The 15,169-nt window shown below is 42.3% G+C and overlaps 1 protein-coding gene across 2 annotated transcripts in view; it reads left to right on the top strand.

Annotated features, from left to right (window-relative positions):
* NPR3 (natriuretic peptide receptor 3) overlaps positions 1-13,272 on the top strand; it is a 79,047-nt gene extending 65,775 nt beyond the window's left edge. The window contains exons 5-8 of one of the 2 annotated variants that reach the window (XM_015101329.3): positions 1,300-1,394; positions 3,166-3,301; positions 6,310-6,394; positions 7,398-13,272. In XM_015101329.3, the coding sequence (XP_014956815.2) occupies positions 1,300-1,394; positions 3,166-3,301; positions 6,310-6,394; positions 7,398-7,509 (428 nt within the window). In that variant the 3' untranslated portion in view covers positions 7,510-13,272. Of the gene's footprint in view, positions 1-1,299; positions 1,395-3,165; positions 3,302-6,306; positions 6,395-7,397 lie in introns of both variants that reach the window. The other variant, XM_015101328.3, reaches the window with a different exon arrangement.
* The last annotated feature ends 1,897 nt before the right edge of the window (positions 13,273-15,169 follow it).

Raw genomic sequence — 15,169 nt, 5'->3', positions numbered from 1 at the left:
TGTCCCCTGATTCCTTTCAGCTTTTGTGCCTTTGTAAATACTCGCAAGGCTGCCTTTCTGCCTAGAACACTCCCACACCCTGCTGGCTGCTTTTCCAAATTGGAGGCTTCACCAACATGTCTACTGAAGGCCTGCTCTTCTACTGGGTCCTCTGCGAGTCTCCAGCTAGATGTTCCAGCCCGGGCCCTGAATGGTGTGAACACCATCCTAGGTCCTCTCCCAGATTCCAGGCATAGCGATAGTAATAACAAAAGAAGAAAACAACTGACTTCTCTGAAACCCACAAGTACTTTACCTGTGTTAGCTCCTTTAATCTTTTCAGCAGCCTCTTGGCAGAGAGGTACTATCCTGCTTTTTTTTCCAGTTCTGGAGACTGGGGCTCAGAGGTCTAAATCCTTGCCCAAGGTCACAGAGCTAGGAAATGTGAAAGCTGGGACTCAGATGCAGGTGGTCAGATTCCCGCGCCAACAAGATAAATTCCTAGTCCAGGCTGCTTTTCTCTTGAGCAGACATTGTGTTCGGTTCATCTTTGCTTCTGCTGCAATATTGAATTCAGCCCCTAGTAACTGCTGGATCAACAATGAATGATTTATTGTATCTATAGGAGATGATGAGTGTTAACTAAACTCATTTCACAATATTTTTGTCAAACCTTTATGATGGACTCCTGAAACTTACACAGTGAGATACATCAATTACATCTCAATTTAACTGGAAAACAAAAATAAAGCCTCTCAAAGAATGGGTGCATGAACACAAGTGGGATAAACTAGCTCTTCTTTGGTTCTTGGCTCCCATGATCTGTGAAGCAGGCCCTCTGCTCTCCTGTGCATTCAAGGAGCCCACACGGAAGCACATTCATTGAATCCTGGCCCTGGAACAGGTTTAACTTTATAATGTTTGTCCAGTGATAATGTGAACCCATGGCAAGTCTAGGAACGTGCTACAACTCTGCTTCTTACTCTGCATTAAAAAAAAATTAATAAAAAACTCTGGGATAAGCATACTGCTTTCAGGATTAGCCTTAGCCTTTTTTTTTCTTTAACATATTCCCCAAAAAAGGTCATTTGTTTCTTTTTCTTTTCATTTTTAAATGGAGAAATGTTAAGAATTTAGGAATGCAGACACAGATGAAATTACAATGTCTTTCTAAATGCCAACAAAAATGCTCCGAGTCTGATGAGATTCCCTGTGGCATGAGTTTGTTTAAAAAATCCTGTCAATTCATTTTCTTGTTTTTGTTGGCGGACAGAGGTATTTTAAATAACCAACTGGAGCTCCTTGCATCTCATCTTCTAGGTATTGCTGGGCAGGTGTCCATAGATGCCAACGGAGACCGGTATGGGGATTTCTCCGTGATCGCCATGACTGACGCAGAAGCGGGCACCCAGGAGGTAAGCAGATGGGACCTCCACCCTAGCCTCCTCTGCTTATTGAGATTCCAAGGAATGTATTTGTCCTGGTATCCAAACAGCTGCCCCCAAAGCAGCCTCCAAATAAAAATGAGCTGAACACCGGGAGTTTCTTAGTGAGGGGATTTCCTTCTGGCTGAGGGTATCAGGGAAGGCTTTAGGAAGTGGTTCCTTGTTTATCCTAAGTGGGGACATCCTACCTTTCAAGTGGCTGAGAATCACACCTCAGCCCTAAGATGCAAGACAGCATCATCAGATGAGAGACTTAAAGTGAATTTGTGTATTTATTTCCTCCCTTAAAATTTGAAAAAAAAAAAAATTTTTTTTTTTTTTGGTCAGGGAGTGATTACAAACTGGACCATGCATTAGTATGTCAAAGGATGATGGAGTTTCAGGATAGCATCACTAGAAAGAAAAGGGTGCCCTGGACATAGAGATCTGACACTTACTGGGGTACGAGCTCTCTGCCTCAGCTTCCTTGGCTGTTAACAAGGAGATAATCCTATCTCCCTTGCTGACCTCACATGGTGATCACGAGCACCAGATGAAATGGAACCTGGAGAAGTATTATATAAATTTTGCATGGTAAATATATAGATAAAGAGGATGTGCATCCACCGTGTTTGAGGTCAGATGATGCAGTTCTTTCTTTAATTTTCTGATGGCTCTCACCCAGGGTTGATGACTGCTGTCACACTTCCTGTGATCTGGCATGAAGGACTCGCTGTTCTTCTCTTTGTCCATAGGACCTGGCCTCTGTGGGAGGGGTCAGGCCACCAGGATCTGTATTGGCTACCTTTGCTGTAAGATTATTTTACCCTCGACGATCTGAGTCTCATGTATATTCCAATCTCTCCTCTATAGAAAGTGGCTAGTAATAGTCTATAATAGAGAGGGTCATGGTGAGGACTCAGGCGTGAACGAGTGTAAAGTGCTTGGTACATGCTCAGTACATGCCAGTGACTGTTGGAGTTTGGTGATTACCTAGAATTCTTTTCATTCCAACACGAGAGCCTGTGGGGCCTCTTTCAGGAGAGAGAAGGCAGGGGGTGTCACCATCCCCCAGGAGCAGGGTGCCACTGTTGAGACAGTAGGGAGGTGGATCCTGAGAACCTGGGTGCAAAGGTAGTGCTAGATCAGGGATCAGTAGCTGATGAAACAGTTGTTTAAACCAGAAGCTGAGGGTAACCCTTGAACTGAGCCATAAAAGGATACGGATTTTTCAGAGGCCACAGGAACTAACTGAAAAGGGTTCAACTTGGAGGTGGGGTGCAAATAGGATGTGTTCAACAGAGGAGAAGGTAACCCTCAAAGTCAAGATGGAGAAGAGCCTTTGAACCAGAGGAAGGTGAAGTGGAAGGTTCCTAAAGAGGCTCTCTGATGCTTGAATTCTGTGTCAAGCTTCACTGACCCGGGAATAAGATGGGTCGTGAACTCCCTCTTCCTGGAACAAACTGGGTCCTGACAGACGGCTGACCTGCAGGCGGGAGGGGCACCACTCTCTCCCAGGAGCAAGGGGGAAAGCCGTACCTTCCGAGGTTACTGCTTTCTGTATAACCACCTTCCCTGCCATGGGGAGCCTGTGCTTTCTAAATTATGCTCACTTTACAAACACTGTTGGCACCTTGATTTACAAAGATTTCAGAAACACACTATTGTAGTCAGCCTGGAGGGTCTGGGGGCCTACTCCTGGCCTCCTTTGCAGAGAACTTCGACCTTTCAGTTTGTGCATTTTTTTTTCTTTTATATATAGGTTATTGGTGATTACTTTGGAAAAGAAGGTCGTTTTGAAATGCGGCCAAATGTCAAATATCCTTGGGGACCTTTAAAACTGAGAATAGATGAAACCAGAATGGTGGAGCACACGAACAGCTCTCCTTGCAAAGCATGTAAGTTTAGAGACTTAATTCGCTCTGTGTTTCATCATCTGCAGTATCCATATAACACAGGCATCATTCAGTGGCTGCTGTTCTGAAAGAACAGATTTCTGTCTCTGATGTGGTAAAATCCACAACAGTTCACAAACTGGTATCCAGCTCCATCAGAGGCTTCTAGGTCCTTCTTCCCTTCTATCCTTTTCCAAGATGGTAGAAGGTGTCTTCCTATTTTTACATCTCTTACCATAATCTGTTATTATTTGAGGTTTTATACTTTTAGGGAAAATTAAAATATCAAATACTAAATGTCACTCACTATTCATCTATTGTTTCAAAGTTTGTATTTATTCTCTTACCCACCCAGAACCAGACAACGTTCCTTAGACACCTAAAAATTTACAAATTAGCAAGTAAATGTAAAATATGTTATTTATGAGTAGCCTTGTCATAACTGTAGAAGCAAGTGGAGGTTCTTATGAGAAGCTTACAAACAGGAAAGTGGTTGGAAATCATTGCTGTAGAAAGACACTTTGATAAGCAAAGTGGGAGAATTAAGTGAGTATCGACCTTTCAGGGAAGTGGTTCACTTTAATATCTGGTGGCTTGGACAGTAAAGAATCTGCCTGCGATGAGGGAGACCTGGGTTCGATCCCTGGGTCAGGAAGATCCCTTGGAGGAGGGCATGGTAATCCACTCCAGTATTCTTGCCTGTTGAATCTCCATGGACAGAAGAGCCTGGCAGACTACCGTCCATGGGGTCACAAAGAGTTGGACAGGACTGAGAGACTTTCATTCACTCACTCATTCACTCACTCACTCATGTGTGCCCGTTATGTTTTCGGAACAGTCTTCAAGCTGCGATGTATCTGTGTATACGCAATAAGTGGATAGGCATAAATGTGTTAAGAACACAGTCTCTGGAGTTATTGGGCCTGGATTTGAAATTCCATCGTGGTCACTTACTGTGACCTCAGGATCATTTCTTCATTTTTTTAAGCCTCAGTTTTCTCATAAGTAAAATTCAAGAAATGCACCCAACTCTCAGGAATGCTTTGAGGATTAAATACAAGACTGTGTTAAAGACTGCATCCTAAACTCCTTCTACACAAGCTAGCTATTTATCATTTTTATGTAACATCTGGGACACTACAGAACTGATTATTTCAAATTGTTACATTTTCACAAAGCTATATAAGACATTTTGACATGAAACTCTGGCTTTGGTGAGAGAACATCTAAAAACAGAACATTAACCCAATAGATTTTTCACCAAATTTCCCAGCACTTGGAAGTGTCATCATCCGTCTGTGAAAATGAGAAGAGCCAGCTCAGTCCCATGGTCCAGGTGGTTGTCCTCTCTGGCAGGAAACTCAAAACAATGTGCATAGATCTGAAAACTTCAGTTTCAGTTGTTTTCAAATCCTTCTCGAACCTGCTCTGTTCCCATTGTGCTCACTGTTTTTGTAACAGTTTGTTCATCTAGTATTTTCTTAAGTGCTTTTAAGCTTTGCACTTGGTAAAAAAAAACACCATGTGAAATCACCAGCACCACTGCCACTACCACCACGACCACTGCCATCACCATCATGACCACCACCACCACTGCTACCATCACCATGATCATGACCACCACCACTGCCACCACCATGATGACCATGATCACCACCTCCACCATGCCATCACTGTCACCACCACCACCACCATGACCACCACCACCGTGACCACCACTGCTACCATCACCATGACCATGACCACTACCACGACCACTACCACCATGCCATCACTGTCACCACCACCACCATAACCACCACCACCACGATCACCACCATCATGACCATCACCACCATGACCACCATCACCATGACCACCACTGCTACCGTGACCACCACTGCTACCATCACCATGACCATGACCACCACCACCACCAGGCCATCACTGTCACCACCACCACCATAACCACCACCACCACGACCACCACCATCATGACCACCACCACCACAACCACCACTGCTACCATGACCATGACCATGACCACCACCACTACCACCACCATGACGACCATGATCACCACCGCCACCATGCCATCACTGTCACCACCACCACCATGACCACCACCACCATGACCACCACTGCTACCATCACCATGACCATGACCACCACCACCACCAGGCCATCACTGTCACCACCACCACCATAAACACCACCACCACGACCACCACCATCATGACCACCACCACCACAACCACCACTGCTACCATCACCATGACCATGACCACTACCACTGCCACCACCATGACGCCATGATCACTACCACCACCATGCCATCACTGTCACCACCACCACCATAACCACCACCACCACGACCACCACTACTACCATGACCATGACCACCACCACTACCACCACCATGACGACCATGATCACCACCACCACCATGCCATCACTGTCACCACCACCACCACGACCACCACCACCATGACCACCACCACCATGACCACCGCTGCTACCATCACCGTGACCATGACCACTACCACCACCATGCCATCACTGTCACCACTGCCACCACCACCACCATGACCACCACCACCATGACCACAACCACCACCACCACCATGACCACCACCACTACCATCACCGTGACCATGACCACCATCACCACCATGCCATCACTGTCACCACTGCCACCACCACCACCATGACCACCACTGCTACCATCACCAAGACTGTGACCACCACCGCCACCATGCCATCACTGTCACCACCACCATGACCACCACCACCACCACGACCACTGCCATCACCACCACCAATACGACCACCGCCACCACAACAACAAAGAACAGGATTGCCTAGAAAAACTTTCTTAAAAAGAAAGGAAAATTGGAAAATTTGCCTCAAGTGGTAAACCATGAAATATCTTCTAATGAATGAAAAATTTCAATGAATAAAAAGTCAGAGTGAGGCATTTCTAGCTGTTTTTCAAAATGAACTCAGATTATCTATGTTTCTTTCTCAAGCAGGTGGCCTAGAAGAATCAGCGGTGACAGGAATTGTTGTGGGGGCCTTACTAGGAGCTGGTTTGCTAATGGCCTTCTACTTCTTCAGGTTAGGACTGCTTTATAAAGTTTTAAAATTTACTCTCCTTAATTTCCTGTCATTTGCCTTTGCACGATCCTCCTTGTGACTTGTCTATATCTTGCTCTTACCCAAAAAGCAAGGTAGTGAAAAGAGCTAAACCTTCCACTGGTGTGACTCTGGTTTGGTGGTCAGGGGGTTAGCATACCAGGCAGTGGATCAGGGTTTCTACTGTATCCCCCTGTGTGCCACAGAGCCATTGCAATCTTTTGCTCACAAATATTCTGACCTGAATTCCTTCCACCCACCACATGAGTAAGTGGAGACAGAATCTCGACAAAGGGGAAATCAACTTCCCCAGTCTCAGGCTTCCTCCAATTTAGGAATATGCGGTGAGTTTACTTTCTCTAGAGAAGGAAGTGACTCTGAGCAGTCTGTACTCTCAGGAGGTCTATGCTCAGTCTTTGGGAGCCCACATGCTTCGTGACCACTGTGGTTAAGCCCCGAGTCTTATAAACTTGTAATATTTATGTGTGTTCAAGATACTGATAGTTTCACCTCTTGAGTGCTGTCCATTCCTTTGCAATCTTTGGGGATTGAGTTTGAGGCTTATTAAGTCATTGGACCATGAATTTTTCATTTCTGCATGGCTGTGTAACTCTGGGTGTGTATGAGTCTTTGTGGGAACAATTGCATTCCTGTATACTTCATCTGATCTTTATCTAGGGCATATCCTGGGAGCTGAGGGGTGTAATGTGGCAGAACAGACAGGACTTAACCCGCGAGGCACCCAGGGAAGAACGGGAAGGCTTGTTCTATGGTATTGGGAAAGCAGGCCAATTTTCCTCCTTGAATAAGGGCAGTATGCCTTGGGGCATCCCACTTTAATCTCTGACTATGGCTTCATATTCTGTCACTTCTCATTTATCAACCCAAACCCAGATGTCCCTTGAGGGCATTCTTTGTAAGAGAAACCATAGTATTTTGTAGCCAAGTGAGGTTTTATTACTACATTCACTTTCCCTCTACCCAGGAAGAAATACAGAATAACCATTGAGAGGCGAAACCATCAAGAAGAAAGCAACGTTGGAAAACATCGGGAGTTACGGGAAGATTCCATCCGATCCCACTTTTCGGTGGCTTAAAAGGAAGCCTGTTCTTTTGGCTTGAGATTCTTTAAGGAGATATATGGGATGAAAGACATCAATGGAATAGAAGGGGCGCTCTTGAAAAGCTCATTCTTTTAAGCAGTTAGTCATTTTGTTATAAAATTTCTTTAGAAGCTCAGGAACTATTATTAATCACCATATGCCTGCTGGCCTCTCATCTCATGACAAACAAATACAAGAATATAACATCACTGCTAAATGTTGATGCTGTTTCAAGGGCATATGACTAGATTTATGTTCTGAAAGTCTGAGGTCTCCATATCTTGATGGCGTTTGGGGGCATTTTACACAAGGCTATAAAATGTGTTTTACTTAAGTGAGATGTTTTATAGCTAGAATAAAATCATTTTTACATGTAGGATATTATTGAAAAGAATTTAACCCCATGAAGAAGAAAATGTAGTGAAAATCTCAAGGTTGAAAATGCAGCATTCCTCTCTCTAGAGCTGGTGGAGGGATCTGAGGTCAAGGACTGCTCTATCTGATGTATGCATTCAGGTCCTGACTTTATGTCTTGAAAAAGAATTTCCCCCACCTCTTTCAGTGTCTTGTAAGAGTTACTCTGGAAAGTTGTAACTATGAATGAGATAAGAGGATTTATGCAGAAAAAGCAAATCTAAACTATTTCATTTTTTAAAATATGAAAAACCCTATTTCACACTAACATTTTATTAAGTATTTTAATCTTATATTTTGCTATTAGAAAATGTGTCTATTTTTTCATTTTGAAGATTAAATTTCACTTATATTTTAAAAAAACATGGGTAATGTGTACAGCAAACCAATAATGATGAAAGATGCCTCTCTTTTTTTTCCCTCCCTGTTTCCCTCTTCCCTGTGGCCATAGCCCAATACAAATTGCTGCTTTAACTACAGAGATCTAGAAATGTATTCAGATTGTAGACTCTACAGGAATACATCAACTTACTTGTTTTAAATGCAAGCTATTTTAGGGATAGTCTCCTTTCAGTTCTGGCCAAATGATGAGTATCAGGATCAAGGATGAAATTTATTAGAATTAAGTCAGGTTTTATAAAGGGAGGCAACCTTTTTTTCTCAAGAAGAACTTTATAGAGAGTTAGAACTTGGCAGTATGCATAGAAATGATAATTTAATAAATGACACTTTACCAAAATTGACAATTATGATTTTGGTTAAAAGAGGGAATCTAAACAGCTACTATGTTCCCTTTTAGTAAACACCACAGAACTTTGCAGACATCCACTAATAACTTGTGTAACAGGGGTTGGGTATGGATATCAGGAATTGGTCAAGGTTGAATAATTATTTGCCGAATCTCAACTTTGCACCTAGTACTCTGTGTATAGGTTTAAGCGTAGATTGCCACTTTCATGTATAATTTGTGGAGAAAACAGACAGTGAGGGAAGAATGGGAAGTTGTCAGATCAGTGTACTATCTTATAATGATGTTATGAAGGTCTTTCCTCAATAATGTTTTGAGCATCTGGAAAATAGTGTTAAAGATTATCTTAATGTCTATAAAAGACCATCTACAGGAGGAAAATAGGACAGCTTAAGAAAATAGGAGAGTACAGAAATTGGAGCCATTCCTAGGTAGTGATGGAAGTTGTGGTTTACACTGGTAGTGGAGGTGGAGGTGGGGCATGTGAGAGCTGCGTGTCCTGGAAGTTGGCCTGAGCTTGCTTCCTTGGGGGCGTCCGTCTCTTCTATTTCAGCTAGTCACAGTGAATGGATTATTTCCGTGTAAGGCACATCTCCCCTATATTGTTTAAAAATGGAATGCATGCAGCTGGAGAACGTGATAAAAAGATGAACTCTGATCAACTGAAAGAGCTATGTTGTAGCTCTCCATGCTGAGTGCAGTGGAAAAAGAGCTGAAATCAAAACAGGAGGGAAAAAGAAGGCAAGAGAGGCCAGCTCCAGAAATTCTAATATAGGAAGAGAGCTTGGGAAGTGAAATCCAGAAAAGCAAAGTGTGTAGCATCTCAGGACTGCTCAACATGAGAACAGAATGGAAGGGTTGCATCTGTCTTATTTTTGTGAATTGAGAGTTTATTTCTATTTTTATTTTTCAGTGGTATTTTCCATATATTTTAGAAGTACTCATTTTCTATTATCTTGTTTGTAAAAAAACATTTAAATTTGAGCCTATGTACTTATTACAGGGAAAAAACTCTCTACCTGGTTGCAGTCTTTGGGTGGAAACATTTCTAACCTTTCTAGAATTTTTATAGGGGTGATTAATTTTTTTATTTTTTAAATTATGAAAGCATGATAACACATTTATAGGTGACTTGGAAAATACAGAACAAAGTTACATGTACTTCCACTATACAATTATTTTTTAAGTAGATAAATTAAGATTTTTAGTTGGAGTTTCAATATCAAATTCTCAAAAATTAATAGAATGAATATACAGAGAAGTAGGTGGATATAGTAGACCTGAAAAGCACTATGAACCAATTTTACATAATTAAGATTTATACAATTTTCAGACAACAGTAGGATACAAATTCTATTCAAGTTCCCATAGACTATTTACTAGGAGACATTGGAACACAGCCAGGGACATAAGAGCAGGTGCAAAAATTTGATGGTCTAGAGATACTGGAATCATGCAGAATGTTTCCTTGTTAGAGAACAATATCATGTTAGAGATCAATTATGTTAGAGATCAATATCAAAAAATATTTGAATATAACAACTCTAGTATTTTTAAAGCAGATATCTTTTATTTCTATTTCAGGTAGAAGAATCGTAGTAAACTTAGTATTATGATTCCCACATAAAATCTTAAAAGTTTTAAAGGATAATTTAGTCTTTTAAAAATAGTAGAGCCAATCATGAGATTTATGATTTGTGGATGCCATTCTCTTCCAATCTGAAAGCAGTTCTACAGTTCTTGAGGTTGATTGCTTATTTACATGTCTGCTGTCTATCCTTTCCTCCTTGAAATTGTCATATAAGTTATAAAACCCTATCAAGTTTTGAAAAGTTGGAAAACCTTTTCTAAAGCTGTAGGTGTTTGGCTCAAGTTTACCCTGGTTTAAGACTTCTGGAGATTTACAACTCAGGATTCAATTTTCTAACTGCTAACATCTTTGACAACTAGTCACTCATACTTTGACAGTAGCCACATATCATATGGTAAGATAAACAAGACTTTAGTTCTTGAATCATTTTATAAATTATTACCCTGAAATCCAGGGTGTTCAGATTCCAAAAGGGGATACTTTATCAGTATTTTTTCATCAGGTCTAACATAAGTTGACACTAATACAGGTCAAAATGAGTATATACTTTTAGTGTATTGACTCTTGGTGTTGGAAATAAGTCTAGGTTTTCATGGTCATCATCATCATTTTAGATTTTTTTCTTTGCTGGACTCAGAAATAAAAGCTTCCTCTAAACGATCACTTCTATCTGGGAAGAACTTCCTGTATAGAGTGTGTATCTGCCCCCACAGGTTCCCCGACGAAATCCATGTAAACACTCATTTATCAAAAGAACCATTAGCTTGTCCTTTCCTGAACTACAAACATAGTTCTGCAGGCTTTAAAATGGTTCTTGACTCTTCAGGGAAGGGAGAAACATATGGAAAGTTGATGCCTTCTTTTCTCCTCTTCCTTAAATTCAGAGACTTACTTTGGAATGTTAGTCATATCTCCCTACTCACAGGATCCTGGGATCACTTACTAATTCAAAGCTCCTGTGCCTTTTGCACCCATAACTGACCACTTCCCTTCTGGTTGCTGCTGATTTTGGGAATGTGATATTTGTCCTTGACCATGGAATTAAGGCCATTGTATAGACCCTAAACAGCTGGAGACAGGAATTCAAAGTAGGTCCAGTGGCCTTACCACCTTCTTGTGAGTGAGCATGAAATATCTTTTTGTGAAAGTCTCTTTGGGAGACTAAATAGAATATTATGCCACTGGTATTCAGGGAGTGTCTGTAAACTGAAAGGAATACATACCTATACTTTTTGGGACACAAAGCATTCAGATCCTGAGTGGATGCAGCCATAAGGCCTAACGCCAACTAAAATCAAGTCCCTTTCATGGTTTTTGTTTAGTTATGCCCTGTGGTTCAGTGCTTCATGAGAAAGCTGAAGGTGAGCTGAATTTCCTCCTTAGTGAAAAAACAGGAAACTAATAACATGGAATATGTTTTGGGAGCAGTACGAAAGCACAGAGAGTAAGATGGTGCTGTTCAGAGGAACCTGTTTCTTTTTCAGTGCATCTTTAGAACCACCTATAATTCAAAATCACCTATAGATTCACCTTTAGAACCACATATAATTCAGCTCCTCTCCCACGAGAAGAGTCAGGATCAAGCTCTTCCAAAAGAAATGGAAGAGGGTAGTGTTGCCAACTGCCACCATATTTACCACCCCTCTCCCCTCCCCCATCCACTGTGCATCATGGCTCCAAAGGTGCGGCAGCTTCATGCCACGCAGGTAGCAGCCTGTGAGCAGGACCTCCATACTTCCTCAGAAGGCAGAAAGGAGACAGTGTGCTGGCTGTAAGAATGTGGCTGACTTTTGATCAGAACCCTTACCTAACTTGACCACGTGCTCCTGGGGCAGTTCAAGCCTCTGATGTGCATATACTCCAACAAAACTGGCTTCAGTTTTCAGCGTGGAGCTCTCGCAAATGTATCTTGCAGGTGTGCCCCCCTAGCTAGACTCTAGGATTAAAATGACTTTCAAGAGGTGCCGGATTGGAGTTTGTTCAGATTTCTCATTAACCACTAATGTTCATTCATACCAAAGCAATTTTAAACCAGCTGATGCTATTAATGTTCATATTTTCACCTACTTCAAACACAGTAAACAGGTTTCAATGGGAGCCAAGGCTCAGAAGTAAAAATCCATATGTTATAATAGCTCTTTGATGTACTAGGCGGTGATTCCCAGAGGACATATTTGAACAAGAAGAATTAAGAGTTAGCAAAAAGTGCTGCATTGCTTTGAGTCACATGTTTAAAGACCTAAATTTCTATGTGCAAGGAATAAAGGGCCCATTCACCAGCGTAAGTCACAGCATAGTCTACCGAAGCGGTTTTTATTTGCTTGGAGAACAAAGCTGTCATAGCACATAATACCAAGGCAGAGAAAGTTGAGAAACAGGCAAATTTGGATTTTGAGACACGATGTCCTATTTATTATTCAATGTCAAGATCTTATAGTGTGTATTGTGGTGTGTCTTACAAAATAGCAATGAGGTGCCCTTGCGCCCTGGAGATGCTGTGAGTTTGCAGATCTTTCTGCTGGATCCTGGGAATCTGAGCATTGTTCCCTGTGCATGGTGAATAATTGAATCCAAGAGGACACAGAACAGACATTGTGGGCAATTACTCCTGCAGCCCTTGTCTCCCAGGCCATATTATTCATCAGTAATTTACATATTGGGCTGCCGAACATTATACACTTACCATGAGTCTGGTAGAAAAATGAAAGTAAAAAGCTGACAGCTACATACAGTTTATTATTCTAATGTAAGTAGAACTATCTGCATATAATGTGATTTAATTTATTGTTGTTTTGTGTAGAAAATGAAAATTAATGACTGTGGATATAACCCCTGTTTTGTATAATATATTTTCTTTCTGGTGCAAATTGGTCATTGAAGATATCTTCATTTGGTGTTTGGATATAAATGTGTATGTGTTCTTATAAATGTTTCTGTTAAGCAAGAATGCCACATGCTCGCAGGATAACAATGTGTTCTCATTAAAAAATACATCCCACCGAAACCTTTTCCTGTTTATAATTCAACCAATATACACTGCAAATATTCATATTCTCTGAGGACTTCCTGTTCTCTTAGGACCAGTTTAGAGAAAGTGGAAGTGTTAGTTCCTCAGTCCTGTCCGACTCTTTGCGACCCTGTGGATTGTAGCTTACTAGGCTCCTCTGTCCATGGGATTCTCCAGGCAAGAATACTGGAGTGGGTTGCCATGCCCTCCTCAAGGGCATCTTCCTGACCCAGGGATCGAACCCTGGTCCCCTACATTGCATGTGGATTATTTACTGTCTGATTTACCAGGGAAGCCATAGTTTAAGTACAAGAATATTCAGCAGATGTGATGAATTGGGCTCTCTGAGGGATACCCATGAAAGAACTCAAGAATTTCTTCCCAGAAAAGGGAAATTTGCAGAAATAAGAGGATATGTTATTGGAATGAGGAGTAAACCCTGAATTGTCAGGTAAGGGAAGAAATGTTTGTGAATGATATTGTAAGTCTCTGCAGCTTGAGAACACCACGTAGCTACATGTTGGCCCCATTGACTCATATTATTATGTCCCTTGCCCACTTTGATGAGATCCTAAGTCAGTTCTGTCCCTCTAAAGTGCTTCTCAGGCTCTAGTGTACTGGACAAGTCAACAGCCTCAAGCATCTGCAGGCACCTCTGGTTTGTAAAAAGTTGCTTCACTCTCTGGGAGGTTAGTCATGATTTACATTAAGCCCAAGAAATACACAGTGATTCTAGGGCTGGATCAATGTGCCCCGGGTCCTGCTTCTGCCGCCTCCGCCACTGCCAGTGAGGTCCCCTGGCAGTGCCATCAATGTCACTCACACTGGGTACCAGAGTTTGGGAAGATTCCACAGCAGGTGGGGGCGTGGGAATGGGAGGCCAGGATGTGGGTGGGTGTTGCAGGAATGAAGGGTGAGGCCAGGAAGCCTCCAGGAAACACAGGGTGTCTCAGTCCATTTGGGCTGCTGTAACAAAATGCTATGAACTGGGGCTTACACGACAGAAATGTATTTCTCATTGTTCTGGCAGGGTTGGTTCCTGGTAAGGGCTGTCCTCCTGGTTTATAGATAGCTTCCTTCTCCTTGTGTCCTTACATAGCTTCTCGTGTGTGCGTGTGTGTGTGTGTGTGTGTGTGTGTGTGTGTGTGTGTAGAGAGAGAGAGAGAAAGGGAGGGAGGGAGGAAGAGAATGGGGAGGAGGGAGGCTCTTTGGTGTTTCTTCCCATGAGGACCCTTTTCCTATGATAGGGCCGCATCTTTATGACCTCATTTAATGTTAATTACTTCTTTGGAGGCTCTGTCTCTAAATACAGCCACACTGGGGGTTGGGACTTCAACATATGAATTTTGAGGACACACATATTCAGTCCATAACACAGTGTATTCCCACTACTTTCCTACATCACTTTGGGGACCATGGCTTTCCTGAATCTTTCCATTCTCCCTCCTGCTTATTTTGAATTTCTTCATGAACACCCAACACTCCACAATAGACCAAAGATGCCTCATGACTGTGGCTAATGGCGGGGGTTGGGGGTATGTCTCTGGAAGAAGCCTTGGGAATTCTGCATACCATTGATTTAGGGCCTCATCTTAATCCTAAATCTTGGGCTTCTGAGGTTGATTTAAATAGCAGCTGCTATAGGGAGAGGGACCAATGGTTGTGCGTCTTTAAAAGAATAGCAGCTTAACAAACCATCTCATCACCAAACGAGAACCAAGAAAAAGTATTCCTTTTGCAGGCTTTATGCACCCCTGACTGTTCTAGCTCCTGAAGCCGTGTCATTTGCACTTTATCGATGAGGACACATGGAGCCAGCCTCCTGGGGTTTATATCCGGGTTCTGACTCTTGTGGCTCATGTCACCTGCGTAACAATGGTGCTGAGCTCATCCG

Source organism: Ovis aries, chromosome 16 (genome assembly GCF_016772045.2).
Source record: "Ovis aries strain OAR_USU_Benz2616 breed Rambouillet chromosome 16, ARS-UI_Ramb_v3.0, whole genome shotgun sequence".
NCBI classification, from domain to species: Eukaryota; Metazoa; Chordata; class Mammalia; order Artiodactyla; family Bovidae; genus Ovis; species Ovis aries.
Note: the sequence above shows the minus strand (reverse complement) of the source record. Positions and strands in the feature narration are given on the sequence as shown.